Below are 25511 nucleotides of genomic sequence, written 5' to 3'. Positions count from 1 at the left end.
TTGAGCAAATTGATGGGTCAGTAATCAGGGGTAACTTTTCCCCTGTCCCGACAAGGGACAACTTGAGTTGGCAAACTCCACTTGGCACTTGCCCCCACCCCATCCCATCCCATCCTAGATGCCAAATTCCCATTTTTTGTACGTTTTAAGATCGATTTATCATTCCTCTTCATGCAACCCTAATCTTTCCCCATGGCCCATCCCATTTTCCACCAAAAGAAATGGGGGTGCATACATTTCAAGATCGAACGTATTGTGGGTTTCCAAATGGGCCCAAGAGCTTGGACATAATACTTGGGTGGTCCTTTCCCTATGTTCTGGCTGAGCTGCCCTTCCACTCAAAATTGACAAATGAAGCTTCCTAAAGGCTACACCCGTAGATAGTTCAAATCCATCATGACTTGTTTTCTGGCATGAAAATTGGGGGTACAAAGTTCCTGCAACTGTATAAAGACCAAACTTTTAGCTTAATCCCAGAGCAGAAACCTGGCATCATAAGTTTTAAGTTTACTGGGCCTAAATCCTCTTATCAACAAACCCAACTCAGCCCCAGTCACTCAAAGAGGACCAGATTTATCAGTTTCAGAGCCAAAACCTTTGGCTATCTGGCTGGCAGTTGAAAAACAAACCGACACTTCTCCCTGTCTTCCAACTCTTTCACTCTTAACTCTTCAACTTCCCAATCTCCGGCAATGGAAGAAACCGGTACTTGTCTCGCTCTCTCTGTCTTCCTCTCTGAGATCCCAAACAAATCTCAACTTAAAATTTAACTCTGCTACTGTTTTATTTTTCTTTCCACAGATTCTTTCTTCTCTGACAAATCGGCGAAGATCTTCGTAGCAGGCCACAGAGGACTAGTGGGTTCAGCCATAGTCCGTAAGCTCCAATCTCTAGGCTTCATCAACCTCGTCCTCCGCACCCATGCTGAGCTCGACCTCACCCGCCAATACGACGTCGAATCCTTCTTCGCCACCGAAAAGCCCCAATACGTCATCTTAGCAGCCGCAAAAGTGGGCGGAATCCACGCCAACAACACGTATCCAGCCGATTTTATTGCCGTCAACCTCCAAATCCAAACCAACGTCATCGATTCCTCGTACCGCCACGGCGTCAAAAAAATCCTCTTCCTCGGATCCTCTTGTATTTATCCCAAATTTGCTCCTCAACCCATCCCGGAAAACGCGTTGTTATCCGGCCCCCTGGAGCCTACCAACGAATGGTATGCTGTCGCGAAGATTGCGGGGATTAAAATGTGCCAAGCGTACAGAATCCAATACGGCTTCGATGCTATTTCCGGTATGCCAACGAATTTGTACGGTCCTAACGACAATTTTCACCCCGAAAATTCCCACGTTTTGCCTGCGTTGATGCGAAGATTTCATAAATCCAAGGTTGAAGGAGCAAAAGAAGTTGTTGTTTGGGGGACCGGGAGTCCGCTAAGGGAATTTTTACACGTTGATGATTTAGCTGATGCGGTTGTTTTCTTAATGGGAAATTATAGTGGATTAGAACATGTGAATGTAGGTAGTGGGAAGGAGGTAACTATTAAGGAATTAGCTGAGTTGGTTAAGGAAGTGGTTGGTTTTGAAGGGGAGCTCGTTTGGGACACTTCGAAGCCTGATGGGACTCCAAGGAAGCTCATGGATAGCTCAAAGCTCGCTTCATTGGGTTGGAGTGCCAAGATTTCGTTGAAAGATGGGCTTATTGATACTTACAAGTGGTACTTGGAGAATGTCAAGCAATGATGCAGTGGCTTTTGGTGGTTGTTCCCTTGATGAGTTTTTTAATTGGGCCATTCCTTTGTTGTTTTTTGTGCTTGAGATTGTCATTACTATTATTGTTATTGTTATTTTCTGATATGCCATGGAATAATTTGAGGTTAATTCTGTACCAATATATGGCATCCAAGTTGAACATAAGGAATTCCTTTTTATTTAAGGAGTGAGGTGGTTGGATCAAACTTATATTCAAGGAATTGACTGGAATTTATTCATTTTGAAATGGATAAGTTATGTTTGATTATGGTTGTGGTTTAATATACTTATCTGTGTTAGAAGGGGGATCCATGAAAGAACTGTAAACCAGCGTTTCTGCTATTTTCTCTCGAGTGATGTAATTTCTTGTTTTTGCTGTTGCTATATTTATGTAACTGGGTTTACTTAAGAGCTATATCGTTTTAGTCTTTTAAATGTGAGGCTCATATAATGGTTGTAAAAGGCCAGGGTTGAGCCCTTCTTGTGACAGAATAGCATTAAGTTGGCATTTGTATGCTAAATGATGCTTGATAAAAAACTGGCGTTTGCTGCCTTCCACCCATGTTGAAGAACCCCCAAAAAAATGGTATTTGATTCTTGCTATTATATATATAGACATGAATGATAATTGTTCAGAGACTTGCCGGCTGCTTATCATATGTACTTTTTGTTGCTTTAGATTTCATGATTGATGGATTCTTAAGGATTTTTCTGTATGCCTTATGTTATTACTGCCTTTTTATTTCTTTAATGTGGAAGATTATTTTGTTGTTGCACATAAACACATGTCTAGTTGGAAACAAACTGCAGATTGAGAGAAGGACAAATGTGAGTTTGCTACTTTGTTTCACCTATACATACCCATAGCTGTGGTTTAGCTCTTATCCTTTTGGAATTTTGTCAAAGTAGTTTTAGTTGTTGGAGTGTGAGTTTCGTTTGTTGAAGCACTGGAAGTTAAACACTATGTTATCATTAAATAATCTCCTGCTGCTCGATTCAACCAAAGTTGATTCCAGATTGTATTTTGATCAGCATGAATTTGATGCTTTAGCAGCCTTTGTTTCGGCAATCAGACCCTGCCAGAACAAGGGGGATAAGATTTTTGAGTTTGATATGCATTCTAATATTCCAGTTTACCTCTTAAGGATGTGCTAAATTTTGTTTGATATGTGAATATAAGGACTGTTTTACAGTTAAAGACCAAAGGTGTTCTTCTCCACCTTGCCCCTTCTACCTCCTGATTTGGAAATTGTATTGTGGTGGTAAATGGATACTGGGAAGTAGGTTTCTTATCAGTTACCTAGTTAGCTTTAGTCATTATGATATGAATGCCTGTAGTGCACCAGTGTAGTGAAAAGCTCACTAATGCAATTGCTGGTTTTGTGTGACTATCGTCTGGTCATGAGATCTGCTTTTCCATTTTATGATCATTTTATTCAAATACTTTTACAAAAGTAATATTTTGGCTGTCTTTGAATGATAAAGTTTGTCAACTGCAATAGATCGAGATTTGGTTTAGCAAAATCAGGGCTAGGGAACACAAAAGCAGCGTGCCTGTTTGAAATGTCTTAGGCCCTTTTTGTCTTCTTATGTTTGAATGCAGGTTGTGCTTTGGGAGTGTGCATTGTTGATGGATGAGTATTTTCTCCAATATTATAATGGCACAAGTTCACTTGAAAAATTGAGTTTAACTTAGAATGATTATTGCAGAGTTTTACATTTTCAGTTGCAATTCATTTATTATTCCTTGTGCATGTCACTTATATATCTTCATGATCAATCTTAATCCCACACTTACAATTGGTGCTTGTATTCTGGTTATTTTTCCCTGCTATTTTTGTGCATACTTGCGGCCATTGTGCTGTGTAATTGAAGCAACTTGTTTGATTGCCTTACACTAGACATGTTCCTTAGTTGTATTTATGCATGTATTAGTTTACCTGGTTGACATCAGCACAGAGAAAACATAGTATTTTGTGTGAAGCGGTTTGCTTCCTATACATCCAAATTGCTTCTGGTCTCGGAAAGTGCAAAGGGAATGTTCCTAACTAGCTGGTAAAAAACCAAAATACTGTCAATTTGGCACATTGGAGCCATTTCACTTGTTGAAGCTCAACCTTGGGTTTTTGTTTAGCTATTTGAGCACTCTTTCCCTCAGAACCTTTTTGTGTGTTGCATTTTTTGAGATTCGTCCTATTAATGTTGGCAGATGTATATATTTTGAGCTATATCATTCGTATAGATCTCTCCTTTGCTATTTGGCCTCGACTTTCACGATCAAAGACAGGACAGGAGGGACAAGTTCTACTGCCTGGTTATTTCCACATTCAGGAAACATGGCATTTATTCAATTCTTGTCGTGATGAGATGCACTCGAGGACAGCTTCATTTGTGGGTAATGGTTATCCAAAGACCTTTCTTAAATCTGTTCGTAAAAAGAGAGTTCTGACGTGAAAGGATACGAGAATAGATCAATTTGCTAATTTCCCGGACCTAAAGGACAAAAGCTGGAAAGGGAGTGAGCTGCATTTTCACCCAAGGCTGCTGTCGGTGTATTTTATTAGTTAAAAGAAAAAAGAAATCGATTTTCGTGGTGATATTTGATGGAAACATAAAAAGCAAGACAACGTGCCCAAAGTCAAGCTACTCATAAATGTAGAATGGCCTACATTTTATTAGCCAGGTAGTTTAATCTAATCGAGTTCAGTAGAAGTAACAGTTCCTTGGCATTTATAAGCAGAATTTTGGGGGTGCAAAGGGGCAACTTCAATGGACTTGGGCGGTCAGCTCAAGTATTGAGAGAACCTAATTGGTCATCAACAAGAAAAATAGCGTACTGGCCTTGAATTCAGAAATGAATAGAATGCAAGGCATGCCTCGGCAGAGTCGTTTTGTCGTGAAATCTCTCATTGGATAATAATAGGTAAGGAAGTGGTCCTCAAATTATAAATACAAGTATTTCATATTTTATCAAGTTAATTTAAATTTAATATCATGTCAAACACTTCAACGTGTAAAATAAGTAAAGTGACAAGAATGTCGTGAGTTCAAATAAAAAAAAAAATTAACAAAATCTCACATTGAATAAATGATGAAGATATTTTAAATTTACAAACATAATTGTTACACGTCGTTAAATTTCCTCAAATTTACAAAATGATCCAATAAAGGTGGAAGCAGAGGGGCCACTATAATTCAGGGCCCTCATCTAGGCTTTCAGGTTTGGAAGAAACCGTTGGGAGTCGTTTTGTGCAAAATGAAATGCACGCAGGCTATTGAATGAAAGATTTGGGAGAAGTAACATGAACTGAGTTATACCCAGTTAAAAGAGACAAAAATCTTAAACGCTTGGGGGCCCCTTGACATTAATTTCACTCATCTGTTAAATGTTTGATTACATCAGTTTCGTGCAGTAACTTTAGATTTCCGTTATTAGGGGGCCTGAGCCAATGCTTGTAAGCACAGTATTTGAGCTGTAGAGGGAAAGATGACTAGACCAATGAAAAGGAGTAGAAAAAAAATTGAGAAAATAAAACACACATTACCAGAAGAGCCTGTTTAGGCTAGCAAACAAAACAGAGGCGGAAGCACTCAAAATCTGGGGTTGCACTTATATTATAATTTGAAATTGACATTTTACCTACAGGATGTGCTCAGTACTGATTTTCAAACTGGTTCCATGACATGCAGAAATGAGAAAATCTGCAGAATAAATAGGGTCATAAACCACTGTGTGAATATAGTTATTTCCTTGGTAAAATCTGTCTCCTCCTACTACCACAAGACAAGATCATAAATTTGCTGACATGTGCCACCCCTCTGTTCTGACTTGGACAGGCACCCAGACTCGAGCTGAGTCCATATTTTCATGGTTTCCAGATGATTGCACGACTAAAAGATGATGGTCTTGTTTTATTTGACTGTTTAAGTCCATCAAGTTGCTTGCTTTTCCGATCCCAAATACTTTAATCAGGCATATCAGTGTGAAATATATGACAGGGGAAACAGCCATTGTCCCAAAATCTAAATAATTCTATGAACATGAAAGAAGCAAACATATTTACGATACAACTTGAGCAAATCTCCCTTCATATTCTCCAATTGAAAAACACATTTCCCCAAACTTATAGATAAAACTTTTTGAGTTCCAATCCCCACACCAAATTTGGTAACAAAAAAAGGGCTTGTTTGAACCATTGTTTTTCCCCTTTAGAAATCCACTTTCCAGGCAATTACCATCACTCCAAAGGCCCCACCAGACCATATCAAACGTTCAGAAATATAATCACCTTCTGAATTTCTTTTTCTTTCTGATAAACACAAACACAACCCAGTTTCACGTGCATACCAAAAACCAAAAAGGAAGCAAAACCAAATTTGCAGTGCACGATGATAGGACACTTCCATGAACTACAAGCCCACCTTCGTCACTCACACCTCAACTTTCTTGTCTTTGCCTTTGTTTTTCTTGCCCAGGCAGAGGCAGTAACCCTTTCCCCCTTCCCCTTTGTCCTAAATACTAATTTTAAATAAAACCCACTTGGACTCTGTAGTCTATAACCCATGGTGCCCAACTCTAGGTGCTCTAGACCAGCAGTTCCAGTGCTTGCAATTGTCACCTCACCCTTACCCACCCAAAACCCAAAAAAGATAAATCCCAAAAAAACACCCATTTGAATGAATGGAAATAAAAATGAGAATCGGAATAGAAGCATGAGGAGACTACAAATTTATCATAGAAATGGAATATCAGAAAATGGGTGTGACATATTATAATTAACAAATATCATTACTATTAATAAAGCTCACACATTTCCCCAGAAGATATACAATAAATTACAGGGACAGAGGCTGAGTACAATAAAACAGTGTAGAGACCTCAAATATTTACTTTAGTCACCAACCCTTCACAGAATCAGCTCCTCCCTATTTACTGCACTATTTTCTAACCTCCTGATTACTGTTAGTTTCTTGTTTTGAAGTTTCTTTTTTTTTTCTTTCTCTGAAAATGTTTTTTTTCTTCATGAAGCAAGCAAAAGGCATAAAACCAAAAGCCAAAAGATGAAGTTAGTGTAACTAAAATAAAATAAAAGCGGAAAAAATCAGCAAAGAGACCAACATACCCGTTGCATTTACCAACATTATGGACCAACAAGTAAGCAGCAAAAAAGAGAAGAAAAAATTTTAGTATATCATAAATGAACAATAAAGAGATTGAGCCGTCCAGCCAATATCACCACCGCCACCACCTCCCCCTCCCATCACCAAAAGCTGAAGAAGAAGATTAAGAAGAGAGCTTGTTGCAAAGATTGGAGTTTGAAGAAACTGAAGTTTCTTCTATAATTACCCCATGCTTTATATAAGCCTCCAAAACCCATTCGCTTCACATAAATTCTCATGGAAAAGCCCAATCTTCCTCCAATTCTCTTTGTAGATGGATTCACAGCAGTCACCATTCTTGGAGCAAAGTCCTCCCTTTGCTTCCGCTTTTGCCCCCACCACAACCCTATCATCATTATAATAAAACACAAAGAATGAGAAAAAAAAAGGTGAGCTTTTTCAAACACTATTCCCAAAAAATAACAAAAGGAAAGCAGACAAGAACCTTGCTGGAGAGAGCAAAAATGGTCAAAAAAAATCAAAAGGAACATGAATGAAAGCAAAGAGAGGAACATAAAATCAGAACCAAGGGTTTGGTGCCTGTACGTTTTTATTTACTTCTCTTCTACTTTCTTCGTTTTTTTTCCTTTGATGATGGGGTTTTCTTGTCCTATGCTAGAAAGAAAAGATTCAAATATTCAAAGAGTGAAGAAAAAGAAAGAGAGCGTTTGAGCGAAGAAGAAGAAGAAGAGTAAGTAGCAGCTAAGGTGCTTGGCTTGCAACATGTATCTACTGGCTATATTGAGAACCGTGTCTGCCTAAACATAATGAGGCCAAGAAGTAAATGTGGGAATGGTGATGTTGGTACGGTTTGGCTGGGGTGGGGGGGATGGCTTTGGGTTTGGGGTTTTGCCTTAACCACAGCTTCAACCCCAACTTTCACTTTAGTTGGCCCGGAAGTCCCAGATTAGCTAGATTTGCGCAAGCAACCGGTGTCCTCTTCTTGTTTCCTTGCCTACCCTCATCATTTCCCAAAATCCCTTCACTACCCCTTTTCTTTTCCCCCATGTTTGGGATCCACATAAACATAAAAATGATACTACTGTATCTCTTCTCTTTCCTCTTTATTTTTCTAATATAACGTTCAAAATCATGTGCCAGTTTTTATTTTCATGATTCTGACTCTCCTGACCAAACCAGCAGCAATGCCGAGGCCAGATTTATCGAGACGACCACCAACAAAACCCTACGCCCCACAGTCGTTCTTCGCCTAACATTCGTTTTTTTGGATTTCTAGGGAGTCTAGTCTAACTGGCTAAGCGCCTAAGCCACAACCACAAGCACCTACCTCGACCCTCTGTGTTCAATGTGGATGGGGTGGGGTGCTTGGGGTTTTGGGTCCCCCCTTGGCCTTTGGTCAAACAATTGCTACATATATTGTTTTTTGGTGGGGACACCCCTATTTGGAGCGTGGGACCAATCAGGAAGAACAGGGTTGTTCGGTCATTTGGCGCTACGGAGGTAAAAGTACCCCGGATTTCACGTATCCATGTTAACAGAAAGTGTCATGTGATGTGAATTCCCCTTTCCCTTTTGTGTCTCTGCCGCTTTTGTTGGTTTGGTTGCTTGCATGGATTATCTAAATGCGCCTTGCTTGCTTCACATTACCATCTTTAACACCAACCCTCTTTAAAACATGCCCCTAACTGCTGAGTCCGGTGACTTTGAACCAGGTTCAATTTGGAGGGATCAACCAAGGTTGTGTGGGGATATGGATTGGAATCAATCAGGATTATGAGCAACGTGTACGGTGATGCATGTAGGCATGTTATTAGCCATTTATAATAGAGGTAGGACAACATGAGCTTCTGTTTTTCGTTTTATTTTTATTTTTATAAAGTGATAGGCTACCAAGTGCCAACAACAAACCAAGCTCGAGACTATCATAATAGAGAACAGCAAGAGACAGAATGTCTGAGGAAAAGTCAGATATCAGAGAAAGTGAAATGGTTTTTTTTTTTTTTTTTAATTTTTGCAGGGAAAAATCAGAGAGAGAGATGGGGAGGGAGAGAGGTACCTGAAGAGAAAGTAAGGCAGCTCTTAACCCAAGACAAGTATGAATCAGGAATCTCTGATCAAACGGTCTTGATTAAAGCTAGTTCTTTGATCTGCAAAAGAAAACCCGAGAACAAAGAAACCATCCTGAGAAAACAAGAACAATGGGAAAACGATTGGTGAGTGGGGATATGGTGTTGTTTCACGCAGGAATGGTGGTTCTGGTCATGAGGAAGCTTTTTGAGGCTTTTTTGCCACAAAGATTAAGGCTAAGAAGTAAAGAAGAATGGGAATTAGAAACGTCACAAGTTTTTATATAAAATGAATACAAAATGGGCGGGGGTGCAAAGATATCAATCGTTTTCGATCAAGATCTTCTACAACATCAGGAGACTGCTTTTGTTGAGTATGACTGAAACCATGACAGATACAAATATAGTGTACACAGGAACAAATATGCATTGTTTTATCAGTTTAAAAGCTTCTTTGCTCGAGAGACAGAGAGAGGGTGAAAGGATAACTTGGGCAAGTAAAATTCATCCGTACCTTACAGTTTCCAGGATAAAAGCAAGAAACTTATTCATCAGGAGCCCAATTTCCTATATAGTAGCATATGAATTTTTGCAGTGTAAGATGTAAATTATGAGAGAGAAAGAGAGTAAATGTTAAGAATCTCAACTACTATAACCCACAAACTGCCACGAGTCAAGGGAGACTGGGGGGATAGAATTGAAAAATGATAGACAGGAGAGTATTCTAATGTTATTTTATGGAAAAAGCAAAAGGTTTCATCTATACAGTCGCAATCCAATTACTGAAAACTTCATCAAAAGCCTTTTTTTTTTTTTATCATATTCATCAGCACTCCCCCTCTTCCTCTTTCTCTCTCTGGGGGAGAGGATAATAAAATCATAAAGAAGGTAAGGTTTATAGCCTTTTAATGACAAAGCGGATGGTGCCGCTGTCAACTTTATCCCTCCCCTACTTATGACAGAAATTCAAAACCTTGATTGAATACAAACTAATGCACCCTTTCCTTTGCTTAAACTACCAACTATGCCACCACCATACCAAGTTGAACTCTTGTAGCCAAGACACGATCAGACAATATTGCAGTTTCCCTCCGGGAAGTTAACGTTTGAAGCCCATTTTTGGGGACGCTGGACTTCAAAGTTTTGTTTGATTCTGGGCCCAGAGCTGCTCTACTGCAACATTTATTAGGCTTCTTTGATAAGAAAAAAGGTCCCCCAATGCTTGCCATGACAAAAAAGTTTATGTTTTATTTTGGGTAGCTTAAAGGGCCCATGCTTGAAATCAGTTTTTTTTTTAAAAAAAAAAAATTAAAAGAAGAGAATTTGAATTTTATTTTTTTAAATAGAGAGATCATGTATTAATTAAAGAGCTAAATGTTCAAGTACTTCCAAGTTTGAAATCAGTTGACATCTTTTGCTTGACATTTTTGATGCATTGATTTCTTATTCTTTTATGCATCTTATCTTCTTTCATAAAGAAGTACAATCAAATTCCCCTGCTCATTAGCAGAGTTTTGAATTTTGATAGATTTATGTGAAGAAACTGAGCAGAGACTGTCCATGGTAGGGTTCAAATGTAATTTTATAGGAAACCAAAGGCAAACTGATTTGTATCCAACTTAAATCTTAGAAGGGCTAATAGAGGAAGTTATGAATCATTATTACTATGATGATAAAGGAACGAAAGGGAGACATAATTAAAAAGGAGCAAGGAAAAGAGAAGCAATGTTGGGTGTGTAAATGGGACCAAAATGCCAATTCTGAGACAATGTTTAGAAATAAAGTAGTTTATTTTCTATTCTTTTAGTGGGGGTGCTCCGACTTGCATAGTTATCAGTTTAAAGTGTAAAATATTTGAAGAAAGAAGAAGAAGAAGGTGGCCGTATCTCTCTGACAACTTGAGAGCAAAAGTAAAATAAAGGCCCCAAAAAGAAGATGATTTTGTGATGATGAGACCACGTTGTATGCCAAAAATGAGGGCCTTTTGATTTTCTTCACATTTTTTCTTCCCCCTTTTTCTTGTTATCGTGTCCACTTTATATTTGACCACGTTGAGCCTTGAAAAGAAGCCTACCTCAGCTATCTCTGCCAGATGCTACCCTGTCCTTCCAGTGTTGAGCACATGCATATTCCATATACAAGTACTTTATCATCGGTTTTTGTACAAGGAAGAAATGCATGCATATATATATATATATATATATATATATATATATGTGATAGGATTCAAAACCTTATGCTTTAGATTAAAGCTAATTTCATTACAGCGCTGGCCCATCGATCCATTTACCAATTCTCAATACACCTGGGTTCATCGTCTGATACGAGATCCGTTGATTGAGCAATTCTGAACCCCCCAGAAGAAACGGAACTGAGATCTTTGGAGTTTTCTGTAAACATATGGAGAATCTTTCTTCATGATATCATCACAATTGGTCAGTTAATGAAGTCCAAATTTAGCAATGAGATGAATTCGTTTGCTGAACGAGAATAACATCCTCCAGAGTATTGATTGACAAAATTTATGCCTGCCCCGGAGTGCAGAAAGGAAAGTTTGGAAAAGGAAAAAAGCTTTGATGCACCTGCTGGAACATGATCCTAATCCAATCTGAGAGCAAAATCAAAGCTCAAAATTCCTTCTAGACTCTAAATGGTGAAGGAACAGTATTCTGTTGGTTGACAAGATGTACAGACTCCAAGCCAACTGGATGAAGTTGTGGCCTATATTCTGCAAACGATGATTCAACATTGATCTCCCACATGCATTAATTCCCACTTGCCTACTCTTCTTAAAATGCTTTAATAGCTTCTTTTCTTCTATCTGCAGGATTCTACATCAAAAAATGTATCCTAATACAGTTGGGAGAATAATTTTTATAGTGTCCCTGATTTAACTCATTTCCATGGTGCAAATATTCTGAAATTTTCATGGGATTGTGATTGTAGTCCTACTCTTGATCACTTCCTTACCCTCGCTCGGCCTTTCTGGTATCCATCTTTTTTGGTCCATGTTCCTAACTGACTAAGAGGCATTTCGGGATCAAGATACATATGATCTTCAAATCCACATGATTCTTCCAAAAACTTGTTTTCAACTGAACTAGGAATAAAGGTCTTTAGCTTTAAGTACTTTGTATGCATGTATTCCTTGGAAACTAAACCAAATTCATTCTTCAATACCGCCTAAGAATTACTGAAATGATCTAAGTTCAAGCACAATTTTTCAGACATAAACCACATGGTTCTCATAAATTTAAGTTCAAGTTATTAGTAATAATTGACTTAAACCCTTATTTAGACTCTGAAAATCACTTTCACATTCGATATGAGATGGGGTATCACAATTCCCATCAAAATTCCTGGCCAAAAAAATTTCATTCAACATTGTCACCATTTTTGCAACTTGAATAAAAAGCAAGAATAGAATTTAGATATTAGAGTTCATATATAAGCCCTATGCATTGGCTGTTTAGATTCCAACAACCAAAGCCTGCTAAATACTCTTATGTTAGCAGTGAAGCAAATTGCCTAACTATAGTATCAACTTCATATGGAAGCAAAGATTTTAGTAGATACCATATATTTTGGAATCTTGAATCTAACTTTGATGAAGAATCAGAACCCAATACTTAGAAATACATATGTTGAGGTAGGATTACACTAACTTTTTTTATACCATTCTTTATTACAGCCACAAGCAAAAGCTGCTGCCAGCAGCTTGGAATTTCCATTGTATCTGCCTCAAATCAAGGGATCATACATTATGGGCATTCAGGAATATTCATATATTCCTTGCCAAATTTGTTACAGGACCATCATATTTGCAGTGCAAAAAAAAAAGCATCTTTTTAACTTGAAGAGAATATATAGCTTACGTTTGAGGGATGATAGCTTCCACTACACCATTTGCTTGGGGTGAGAGAGACTAGCATTCCTTTTCTCCATAATTTCTTGTAAGTATATCTAAGCTTGTCGTGTCACGATGCCTGCTTCGATGATGAGATCGTATCATCCATGTGTATTGCTGCATCGAATTTTGAAGTTCAGACAATGTCTGAGTCATGAAACAGCCTTTTGAACAACTTGTAAAATAATCTCCCCAACTTGAGGTGAACAACTTTTGCTTTTATTTTCATGGCAAGTTTAGGAGGCAAGTGAGAAGCCATAGAAAGTGAGGAAAGCTTGGGCGACTTCCCCAACCAAAGGGGGTGCAATCCACCCCGGTTGACGGACTATTATTGCATGTACTTGCTCACCAATATAAAGAGTGGATCTCTTTCAATATTTGAATGAAAAATTCAGTGCTTCTTGCCTTTCTCCATTATAAAAAGGTTACCATATAATACATATTGGATCTGCCACTACACCGTTGAAACATATACAGTAAGGGTTTTCAGTCGCTCCATTGCCACTGGTTGTTTCTCTTGAAACATTTCTGCACTTTGAAAAGATATTGTTAATTAGGGACATGTACATATTTCTTTATGTTGGATTTGGTTCCGTTCAGGCTCGGTTTCAATTCAGATATTAATATATGTATTTTGTGTCATTTGATTTTCATTTCATAAGATAAAAATTAAAATTATCCAAATTAAATGGAATTGTATTTTTGTTATATTCTATATGATATTTTATGTTTTATGAAATAAAAAAAAACTTATTTATTTTTAAATTTAAGTAAATAATCAATAAATTATATCTAAAATATTTAAAATTTTGAACTTTTAAAAATTGAAGAATCAAACTGATGAAATTCATATCCAAATTGGTTTGATTTGAAAAAGCATTTAGTATTCAAGAAGGTATTGACACTTTTTAAGAGAGCATTGATACTCTTCAAGCAATAGCTTTTCTATTTATCCATATGTTACTGGGTAAAAGCATTCTATTTAAAATATATTGATACTTTTAGTTTAACACTTTGACATTTGGCTTTTTATCTAAAATGTACCGATACTTTTAACATAAAACTTAGGTTTCAAAATATTTGAACTTCTTTTCTTTCATAAATACTTAACCATTTCAATTTAAGATGTCAAGAGGTTTTTATGTTTGTTCAAAAACATACTTAAATAATTTTGTCATTTCAGAACTTAAAAAGTAAGTGTAAAGTTAAAATGTTGATTAACTAATTAGCATAAAAAAAATTCAACTCATAATATTATATAAGCCTTTTGCCCCTCAAATCGAAAACTCTAATTCCGTCCTTGCTGGCATACACAATCTCTTATACTCCATGTGATTGTTATATTTTTCTTTTTTTTATTATTATTATTTACAGCTTACTAATTATTGGTTTTAAGTTATTGATTAAAAGATTCATCAACAATTCCCGCAAGATTGTGATGTCTAGATATTTAATTGTATAAGGTTAATTACTCCGTCCTTCTCATTTCACTTGTCCATATTTAACTTGTAAAATGAATTTAATTGTAGTATATATTTTATTAAAATTTATTTTATTTTTATTATAAAATTGATGTATCATGATTTTTAGAATGTTCAAAAAGTAAAAAAAAAAGTTATGAAAAATAATTTTTAAATAAAGAAAAGTAAGACAATTAAGTGTTAAAAAAAGAAAGAAGACATAATTTTGAATATTCAAAGAACGTAAAGATGGACAAAGGAAATAGAAAGGAGGGTGTTATAATTTGTTGATACATACTTTGGTTATAAGAAGATGTTATAACTTTATATGTAATTAATTAAAATTTATATTTTAAAATAAGCTCCGTATACTAAAGATGGTAGTGCTGAAGTCTTTGCTAAAGATGGTAGCGGTACTACTAAAGATGAGATCAATATGAAACAGTGATTTGTGATATAAAATTTGTTGAGTGCTTAATAAGAAATGTATCTAAGACTGTCACTGTTGTGAAATACAACCTAAAAGAACATTTATGAGAACAAAATATTAATAAAGTAAGAAGATTTTATTTAAGAGTATATATTCACAAATGAAGTGAAAAAACTGATTTATAAGCTAATAACTCCTATTAAGATAGAATTTATAAGATAAAGATAATGCTAAGAGATTTGATTTGAATGGATTAAATCTAAATTTTAATCCAATCTAATTTATATACAAATCTAGATATAAATAATCAAATATAAGATATCAAATCAAATTACACTCTTATGTTTTGCCTGCTGGGCTATTTGGCCTGTCTCGATTGCCTGACCCGATTTGAACTCTTAGATCATGATATAATGGACATTTACATATATATTCATAACACTCCCCCTTGAATGTCTATTGTTTTAAGAATATACCTCGTTAAAACTTTACTGAAAAAAAACCTCATGGGAAAAAATCTAAGTGAAGGAAAAATAGTATCTAATTCTTTTCAAGAATACGCTTTTGAAATATTGCCTCATTGAAAACCTTACCAAGAAAATCCAGTGGGAAAAATCTTGATGAAAAGGAAAAGTACAGTGTGTATTTTACTCCCCTTGATGACTGCATTATTATAAATCTTTAAAATGACGCATTTCAATCTTTTGTACCAACTTTTCAAATGTTGCAGTAGGAAAGGCTTTGGTGAATAAATCCACTAGATTGTCACTTAAATGAATTTGTTGAACACTAATATCACATTTTTCTTGGAGATCACGAGTTAAGAAGAATTTTTGGTAAAATAGGTTTTGTTTTATTGCTTTTACAGCACGTTTGGTAAGGGGAATAACTATGCTATTCCCATGCCATTCCGTTTCTCTTGTTTGGTTGTCAAATAAGGTAAGGAATAGGAATTCCTAAGGAATAAGAATTCCTCAAACTTGTCTTTGGGGTGGGAATGGCTAATACCTGTCCCCCCCTTGGTATTATCTATTTTGTGACCGGGGGAATAGGTTTGAAATAACATTTGACTAAAATACCCTCAATTGATTAAGAAAATCACGACTCTGTCCCATATAAAATCTAATTTTTTTTCTCTCTCTTTCTCCTTCCCCCATCTTGCCTTTCCCTCGAAAAGCCTTTCCTCTCTCAGTCGATCTTCGACCGTTTTCCTCTCCTCTCTCAACTGACCGGCCTTCCCCCGTCTTTATCTCCTCTCTCAACTGGTCTTTTTCCTCTTTCTTAGCCGCTATCTCAGCCATGGGTCTTCCCCTCTCTTTCAGCAGCTCTCACCCGTGGGTTTTCCCCTCTTTCTCAATCACTTTCACCCGTCTTCCCCTCTCTCTCAGCCGTCCATAGTCCAGGTATTTGCTTGAAATCCTTCCGGTAATAAAATTTTAATTTAAGGGTTTTTATTGTTAGTAGATCTGATTTACTTGTGATTTTGTGTTGTTAGAGATCAGGGTCAGAGAAGGTTAATTTGTAATTTTTTGGTGATTAATTTGCAAATCAGGAGCAATATGTATTGAGTAAGAGCATAAGCTTTTATGTTCAGCATTTCTTGTGAGGGAGAGCTGCTGACTTCTTTCAGATTAGTTCTGTGTATGCTAATGTAGTTGCAGGTGTACTGAAGTTGGAGAATACATTAAAAGATCCTCAAGCGACATTATCAAGACCCTACTAGTTTAGAATTATGTTACAAAGATATTTCTAATTGCTTTTATTATTTTAATGTAACAATAGGCATTATGACAGCATGGTTATTTTGAACAAATGCTCTAAAAAAGGAGCTTTGTCCAACTCCCTTGCAGTAAGTCAAATTGCTTTTGCAGTTCATGAATGTCAACTGGCATCTGCTTCACTCCTAATTGCAAAATTAAAGCGTCAGTATGCTTTTAAAGAATTAGGGATTTTTCATTGATCTGAGCTTTAATTTATGCTTTTGAAGATAAAAAAAATACCGACTTACTGCATCAGCTTTGCTCTTGTTAATTCCTTGAAATGCTTTGTCTTTCTTGTTTCTTACCCAAGTTTTAGTCACTTGGGTAGATGTCAAAAGAAGTCTTGTTATTCTAGTATAACTACAAAGCTTTAGGCACATTTGTTTTAGATTTATTGCATCCCCATGGTCTGAGAGGGTATGCATATATTCCTTGTTCAAAATTGATAATCAAATAGAAGACAAATAGATTACATCTCTCTTTCATGGAGTACTAATTTACTGCTAATTTTTTTTGGCTAATTCTGCTTGAAGCTGGCCAGGTTCTCTTATCATGGGAAACAAGCCTGTGAAGCAAGAACAACGAGAAGAGATTCTCTTGAAAATTGTGCCACCATTGGACCAAGCTTATGTTCGATGGCTTGCTCGAGATATTGAGAGAATTCATGGTTTTACTCCAAGAAATCCTCGTGCAGTGAAACCCCCAGATCATTACATCGAGTACATGCGCTTGAATGGTTGGTTGGATGTAAAGTTGGATGATCCAGATCTAGCCCATTTGTTCAACTAAGGAGGAAGGAGGACATATCTCCTGTAATCATCGTATTACAATTCACCAATCACAGTCAAAAATTGTGTAGTATTCGCCAGAATATCACACGGAACGGAGCGTAAGTTTATAAGTGTTGAACCCTTACATAATCTTTTGTTCTGATTGGATAATTTCAAGGTTGTAGTAAAAAGAACTGTAGATGAATGCCTAGGGAGAAATATTTTGCTATGTCATAAGCTTGTGAACTATGCTTAGAATTGAAAGGTAAATGGAAGGGATACAGTAGCTATATGAATCAAGTTACTGTTGTAAATGAGGAAGTTATCTTTGTCAGGATGGATAAAAACCTGAAGAGAGGTTCCTTCTTTCATCATGCAGGTCTTTGTATTGATAACTTTGAGTTTTTCGTTTCACTTATTGTTTTGACTCTAGAGTTGCATATCCAACCCACTTCAAACGGGATGCCTTTTAATAAATTAAAGCTCAGACCAAATATTTATTCTCTCATATTTTTCCCAATTACAATATTTTGAAAATGATTCATAATATATGAAGAATTGGCTAAAAAAAAAAACATCCATACACAAATTTAATTGATTATGATGGATAAAATATAATATAATTAAATAATATTTTTAAATAATTATCGATTTATAAAAATATGTGACTAAATTATAATTATTTTTAGTAATTGGGAGAAAATATAATTATGATGGATAGTTATCTTTTGGGATAAATGTGTATTTAAATGATAATACGAATAATTTTATTTTTTTATGAAAATAAATGTTAATATGGTCAAGGGTAGTTCTGTCTTTCTATCACCTATTCCTTTCTTATTCCAATCTTATTTCTACCAACCAAACACTGCAATAAGTTATAATAGTAATTCTTGCTCTATTCCATTCACAATACCAAACAAAGTAATAACTATTCTATTATATTCTCACTTTATTCTATTCTCACAGAATAACAATTCTATTTCATTCCTACCTATTCCGCGAACCAAACGTGCTATTAATGTATCCTTCCTTCTACTAGGCTATGCAAGCAATATTATCCTCATATAACGTTGTTGAAATTTCTTTCTTGGTTGACAAGTCACACGCTTCTTGAATATATTGAGTTATAAATCTTAACTAGACACATTCACGACTTGTCTCATTAATTGCTAAAATTTCTACATAGTTAAAAGAAGTAACAATTACAGTTTGTTTTACAAAATAGCATGAAATAGTCATACCTTCATATGTGAATAAGTAACCTATATGGGATCGAGCTTTGCATGGATTAGATAAATATCCTGCATTTGCATAACTAATTAAATTTTATTTTCAATACATTTGAATAATATAAACCCATGTCCTTTTTTTCTCGAAAATATTAAAGTATATATTTAACTCCATTCCAATATCTTTGAATTAGAAAAGAGCTATATCTTGCTAATAAATTTATAGCAAATGATATATCAAGTCCTGTTTTGTTAGCAAGATACATTAGTGCTTCGATTGTTCTAACATATGCTACTTCAAGATCAAAAGTGCTTCATCATCCTTATGACATTGGAAAGAGTTCTTTTACACATCTAATGACTTTACAACTATTAGTGAATTCAATGGATGTGTTTTATATGGAATCATTTTAGCACCTTTGCTATAAAATTTGATTGACGGATAAATATTCTATTTGTCAAGTGATAAATCTAAAGACTCAAACAAAACATTATTTTTCAAGGTCTTTCATATCAAATTCTTTCTTTAAGTAACCCATGGCTTTTAATAACTTTTTAGGAGTTTCAATAATATTCAAGTCATCAACATAAACAACAATTAATTCATATCCAAATCTTTTGATAAACACACAAGGGCATATAGGATCATTTTATAGCTTTCTTTCAACAAATATTCATTAAGGCAATTCATTAAAGTGATTATACCACATGCATTCGAATTACTTTTAATCTATATAAATATTTATTTAATTTGATCAAATAAATTTTTCTAGAATTGTGTGCTTTAGGTAACTTAAATTCTTCTAGGATTTTCATATAGATATCGATATCAAGTGAGCCATATGAATAGACTATAGCTACATTCATTAGATGCATTTCAATCTTCTCTAATTTGCCAGACTAATTAAATATGGAAATATAATTGCATTCATCACAAGAGAATATGTTTCTTCATAATTAATACCAAGTTTTTGGATAAAACCTTATATGACAAACCATATTTTAAATCTCAAAAATCTTATTTTTCTCAGTTTGTTTTCACACAAATACCCATTTAGATCCTATTGGTTTTTCACTATTTGTTGTATGGACTACAAGGTAAAAAAATTCACATTTTGCAAGTGAATTTAATTCTGCCTTGATTGTGTCGTTCCACATTGGTCAATCATTTCTATGTCTACATTTTTCAATAAATATAGGTTCAAGATCTTTATTTTTTTTCATAATATTAAGCGTTACATTATAATGTAAAAATATCGTTAATGTTTATTTCATTCTACTTTTATTTTTTTCTATCATGACATAATTTATTGAGATCTCTTTATTTTCAATGATTTCAGGTATTTGAATTTCTTTTAAAATTTTATCAATTATATTAAGAGTCTTTTCTGGAGTTTTTGTTTCTTTTTTTTTTACTATTTTGTATATCTTTGGAACCGATTGATTTGCCACGCTTCTAGCATGCCTTGTCCTACAAGGGCATCAATCCTAATAAGAGCATTTGTAACTAGTATATGAGATTTAGGTATTCTTTTTAAGTTAGTAAATACATCGAGCGACTGATTTGCTATATTTTGCAAATGAATTATCTTTTAAACTTCAAATTCATATTGATTTGTGCAAAGATCAAAACTAAATAATGATAATGTATTTCAAGAAATTTATTTTTTTAGCTACTTATTTTCTCCCCTAATGTTAGAAATTTTGTTTCATCAAAATAATAATCGGCAAACCTTGCTATAAATAAATCTTCTGTTAATGGTTTTTGATGTTTAATTATAGATGAAGATATGTATCCAACATATATTCTTAACCTCCTTTTAAGAGCCATCTTTGTGAATTGTGGTGGAACAATTGAGACATATACTGCACATCCTAAAATTCTTAAATAGAAAATATATGGTTTTCGATCATAAATCAATTGTATAGGGAAGAATTTATGATAACTCATTGGCATGATGCATACAAGTGATGCTACATGCAAAATGGCATGCCCCCAAAGCAGAAATAAGGAGTTTAATTTCATAAGCAATGACCTTGTAATTAGTTGGAAGCATTTAATAAACGATTCTATTGGACCATTTTATGTATAAATAGAGCAATCGATTGTTCAACAATTATTCCAGTTAAAATGCAATATTCATTAAAGTCTTAAGATGTAAATTCACCAGTATCATTAAAACAAATAATCTTGATTACAGAGTTCAAATCAAATTACACTCCTATGTTTGGCCCACTAAGCTATTTGACCTGTCTCAACTGCCTAACTTGGTTTGAATTTTTGGGTTGTGACATAATGGATATTCACATATATACATTCATAATAGTCACATCAATTTTTAAAAATAATTAAATAAATTTTTAAAATTTATTAAGACATAAACTAATATAAATTAAATAAAAAAAAGGAATGTGATGCTATGGCTATGTAGAATAACGTAATTTCTAATCTTTAAATAAAGTATTGTTTTAATCTCTAATCTTTCTATCCTTATAGCTTAAATCTTGATTTATTGTATTTGTTAGAGAGAGATGATTTAAAGGGTAAAAAAAAATTAAAGGGAAATTGGTAAATGGGAAACTTGTGAATTGGATAATCTTTTGATCGAGACATGCTATAATTTTTAATGTTTTCAAATATAAGAATAAAAAACGTGTTGAATGGGATGGGGAGGATATAGATTAGGATGAAATGGTTAAAAATAAGGAGGCAACTCGGTGTCATTAACATATATAATTTCATTTCTTTTCTGTCAATGGCATTTCAACACGTTTTGCATAATCAATTCTACTTTACTAAAAAAAGTTTAAAAAAAAAAAAGAACCAAGACAAGTNACTCGGTGTCATTAACATATATAATTTCATTTCTTTTCTGTCAATGGCATTTCAACACGTTTTGCATAATCAATTCTACTTTACTAAAAAAAGTTTAAAAAAAAAAAAAAAGCCAAGCAAGTGTTTGTTTTCTTGTAAATTTTTTATTAAAATCCAAAAAGATAGAAATTGGTTTAAAAATCATATAAAAAGTGGCCCACTCTCTTATAGGCCCTTTGGCCTTTTGCTTCTCTTTATATGACATTACTAAATGTATTTTAATCAAATTGAAACTCAAGAATAATGCAAGAATAAAAGAAATTTAATAAAATTTACTTTCATATCTGAATCACCAAATTAAAATTTTTTTGAAACATCTCAAAGTAAAACTAAGTTATAAACCTAACCATTTATTTTGACTTTTTTTTACTATTACCAGCATGATATAATTTCCACTTATTTTTCTTGTTCTTATCGCTCACTATATCGCATTATACTTATTATAAAATAATTTTTATAAAAATAATAAATTTATAACCAAAATCAAATATATACAATATATGCAATAAATTTCTCATTGATTTAACAGAAAATTGTGTTAACAGTATCATAATTGTATTGCAATATAATAATATCATAATCTAACATAATCATATTAATTTAACTTATAATGTATGTGTACAATTACCATAATTATGTTAACAAGTATCAAGTCAAAAGCTCATGTTTGGATTAGTTCACAGCCTAAGGCTGAATCTATGTCGAGTGTTATGGAGTGGAGGAATACGTAGGGTAGGGCAGCATGGTGTACCACAGCCCCAGGAATGCGATGCCACCACCTTTGACGCGGACGTGAACCTCTTGGAGATCAAGCGATGGAATGTGCTAAAACCGTGTCTCCAAAGTCCAAACGAATCTGTCAAAATCCAGACAGATTTTAGCCGTGCAACGTTCATCGGCAGATTCCTGTCTTCATTAATTCTCACTCATACAGCAACCCACCCCACTTGAAATTTCCAAGTCCTCACCCAAGCACTTTATAAAGCCCTGTTTCCTTCCTCGGTCTTCAACTTTCCATAACAGATATCATCCTCAATTTCTAATTTCTTTTTCACTCTCTCTCGCTCTCTGACAACCCCTGAAAGGATTCAGAAACCGTACAAAGGTTTTCAAGAAGTTTCATTGGTTGGCTGATAGAAATGAAGCTAATTAAAGCTGGAGAAAAAAGATATGCTCTCTTGCTGGCAGCCAGGGACTCTGACTATGTGAAGAAAGAATATGGGGGTTATTTCAATGTGTTTGTTGCTGCTTTTGGAGAAGAAGGAGAACGCTGGGACTTGTTCAGGGTTGTTGATGGAGAGTTCCCTGACATGAATGAGCTCCATAAATATGATGGGTTTGTAGTCAGTGGCAGTCCCTATGATGCTTATGGGAATGACCACTGGATTCTCAAGCTTTGCTTCCTGCTGCAAACACTTGATGCCATGGAGAAGAAAGTTCTTGGGATCTGCTTTGGCCATCAGGTACTAAATCTAGAACCATATTCTCTTGATTTCTCTGTAATTTCCAACAATCTCCACATCCCAGAATGTTAATTCCATTGTTTTTTTTTTTTTTTGTTCCACAGGTTTTATGCAGGTCATTGGGGGGAAGAGTTGGGAAGGCATGTACTGGATGGGATATTGGGCTGAGGAAAGTAAAGATTGTGAAAGATTTGTCGGCGTCCAGCTTCCTGGAGGACTTGGATGAAATACCCCCTTCTCTTTCGATTATAGAGTGCCACCAGGATGAGGTATGGGAGGTCCCTATGGGAGCTGAAGTGATTGCATTCTCAGACAAGACAGGTGTTGAGATGTTTGCAATTGGGCAACATATTCTTGGCATTCAAGGCCACCCTGAGTACTCCAAGGACATCCTTTACAACCTCATCGATCGCCTTCTCAATAACAATTCCATTGAGGTAACCAGGCAGCTCTGGTTCCTTCAGTTCTAATCGAATTTGATTTCTTCTTTCCCTCAGGGTCCTCATTTTGCTACTGTTTGATGTTTGTTAAATACAGAGAGATTTTGCTGAGAACGCCAAAGTTGGCTTAGAGATAGCTGAACCTGATAGGAAATGCTGGGAAACGATATGCAGGAATTTTCTCAGGAGAAGACAGAATTTTACCTTTTCTCCAATCTGATAAAGGGTTATCTTTGACTCGCTGGAATCCTGCGGGATCAAGTTTCTTGGAACTAACCCAAGTATCTAACACGGTTAAACCTTCCTTATACTTTGTATGCTTTCTGTGTCTTTCGTTGTCATATAACAAAGTCAAATATATTGGCCACCGACACAACTGTCTGCCACATCGTATCAAGTATACACGATCCTTGAAATTTAGAGAAAAGATACAAGTATACTTGTTGCGCATTTCACTGACAACTAATTACCAACTCATACCAAACAAACTGTTTGATATTAAATTACCTAAAATATGGAAACTTTTTACCATTATTATTCTTATTATTTCTAAAAAACAAAGCTATTCTTCTATACACCATTAAGAATGCAAGTACAGAAGTTTTACAAGACTGTTTAAAATCTTGTCCAGGTAATTGTACACTTAAGTTAAGTAATTATTTATAATTCAAACAATATTTTTTAAAAGGTTATAATTCAAACATTTGACTTAATGTTAGATGCACAAATCTCCGTTCAATGAGTTGAGTTTCATTTTCTTTTTTAAAAAAGTTAATTATATATAAAGAATCATTAATTTTATCTATAATTTCTGTTTTTAAAAATTTTAATTTTTAAGTAGAAATTAAGATTCAATACCTATCACATTATATAGATTGATGAATGAAATCAATAAAAAAAATATTTTAAAAATACAAGTCAAACAAAACTAATAAAAATTTGGATTAAACCAACTTCAAAATTTTAATGCCTTTCCTTTTTTATTTTTTTATAAGACAAAACTTATTGTACATTATCTACATATGATTTTGGGCATATAATGAGAGAGGTATGTAGGCTTTCTCCAATTCATTAAAGTCACCCCTTTCCCAATCGAAGGATTAGTACCCAAAGACCAACAGAACATGATGTTGGAATGGTCCTTAGCACCAATCTACTGCCTTATGGTTAAGAAAGTGGAACTTTAATGGGAATGAATGTAGGTTGTGCGTGCTATCCAGACCTTGGATAATGCACATTTATATTATCTGCATGGGAATATTATTGGAACCCTATTCTCGTAGATATACCATGAAAAAACAAATGGAGGAACCTACGAATCTTAGGAGGCTAATGCTTGCGTTTGCTTAGATGCTTGCTTCCTTAAATTCTTTATTTATTTTCCCTTTTTCTATTGGATGGAGTGTTGGGTTTGCATTAATATATGAAACCAAGTGCGTGTGTGGATAAATATAAACTGCCATCAGCTAACCAAGTCGGTGAAGCTGCTTTCACCCTAATACTAGTATATTAAGATTAATTTATCTTTAATTAAATAATATCTCAATTGGCAATATTGGTGCCAATTAGTCACCATGAATCAGCCATTACTGGAATTTAAAAGTACAAGCAAGTTAGAGATGGAGTATCAATATTATCAAACATGGTAGTTGTATATCATTCAAGGAATTACACAACTAATATTATTTTTTTTTTATACGTGCAATCTTCTTCCTCTTTTTTATGGTAATATGAAATTTACATCAAAAATAAAACAAGACAACATAAAAGTATTTTGCCTTTTTTAATCATAATCCAATTGGTTGCACCTTTGAACGTAAAAATTGCTAAATTAAATAAAAATAAGTTTTTAATTAAATTACTTTCAACTCAAATTAACACCATTAATTACATGCTTACTAGAGTGTCTCATGCAAAGGAGAAACTTTTAATCTTTTCATATCACGTAGAGATTAAATTCAATTAGATATCGTGATGAGATTAAAAACAATAATGGTGAGATTGATAACTCGGTCATAAGATTGTGAATTACAGTGATGAGATTAAAATTAACCGCGAAATAAAATGCATTCCATAAAAAATAACAGTGAGGGTGAGGTGAGATGTGATGAGAGGAGAGCAGAAGATGACCATTAAAGGTACTAGTTTATGATTAATATATTTTGTATAAAGTTAATAAATTATTTTTTATATAATAATAATTCTTAAATTTTACGCATGTCAAGATTAATAA

At 34.6% G+C, this 25511-nt stretch overlaps 3 protein-coding genes and 1 long non-coding RNA gene across 4 annotated transcripts; 3 read left to right on the top strand and 1 right to left on the bottom strand.

Annotated features, from left to right (window-relative positions):
• Window positions 355-2066, top strand: LOC18589042 (putative GDP-L-fucose synthase 2). Its single transcript, XM_018127836.1, has 2 exons — window positions 355-705; window positions 802-2066. The coding sequence occupies exons 1-2, from the start codon at window positions 693-695 to the stop codon at window positions 1743-1745; spliced, it is 957 nt and encodes a 318-aa protein (XP_017983325.1). The 5' UTR covers window positions 355-692; the 3' UTR covers window positions 1746-2066.
• On the bottom strand, window positions 6523-8271 carry LOC18589039. The gene is made up of 2 exons (XR_001929534.1): window positions 7461-8271; window positions 6523-7260 (listed from the first exon to the last, which is right to left on the bottom strand). It is a non-coding gene; the product is annotated as an uncharacterized LOC18589039 (long non-coding RNA).
• Window positions 17025-17287, top strand: LOC18589038. The gene has a single exon (XM_018126805.1). The coding sequence runs from the start codon at window positions 17051-17053 to the stop codon at window positions 17285-17287; it is 237 nt and encodes a 78-aa protein (XP_017982294.1). The 5' UTR covers window positions 17025-17050.
• On the top strand, window positions 21986-23645 carry LOC18589037 (gamma-glutamyl peptidase 5). The gene is made up of 3 exons (XM_007013843.2): window positions 21986-22838; window positions 22943-23275; window positions 23376-23645. Exons 1-3 carry the CDS (start codon window positions 22515-22517, stop codon window positions 23496-23498), a joined length of 780 nt encoding a protein of 259 aa, XP_007013905.1. The 5' UTR covers window positions 21986-22514; the 3' UTR covers window positions 23499-23645.

The sequence above is a fragment of the Theobroma cacao genome, chromosome 9, assembly GCF_000208745.1.
Source record: "Theobroma cacao cultivar B97-61/B2 chromosome 9, Criollo_cocoa_genome_V2, whole genome shotgun sequence".
Lineage (NCBI taxonomy): Eukaryota > Viridiplantae > Streptophyta > Magnoliopsida > Malvales > Malvaceae > Theobroma > Theobroma cacao.
This window is presented reverse-complemented; position numbering and strand designations above follow the sequence as displayed.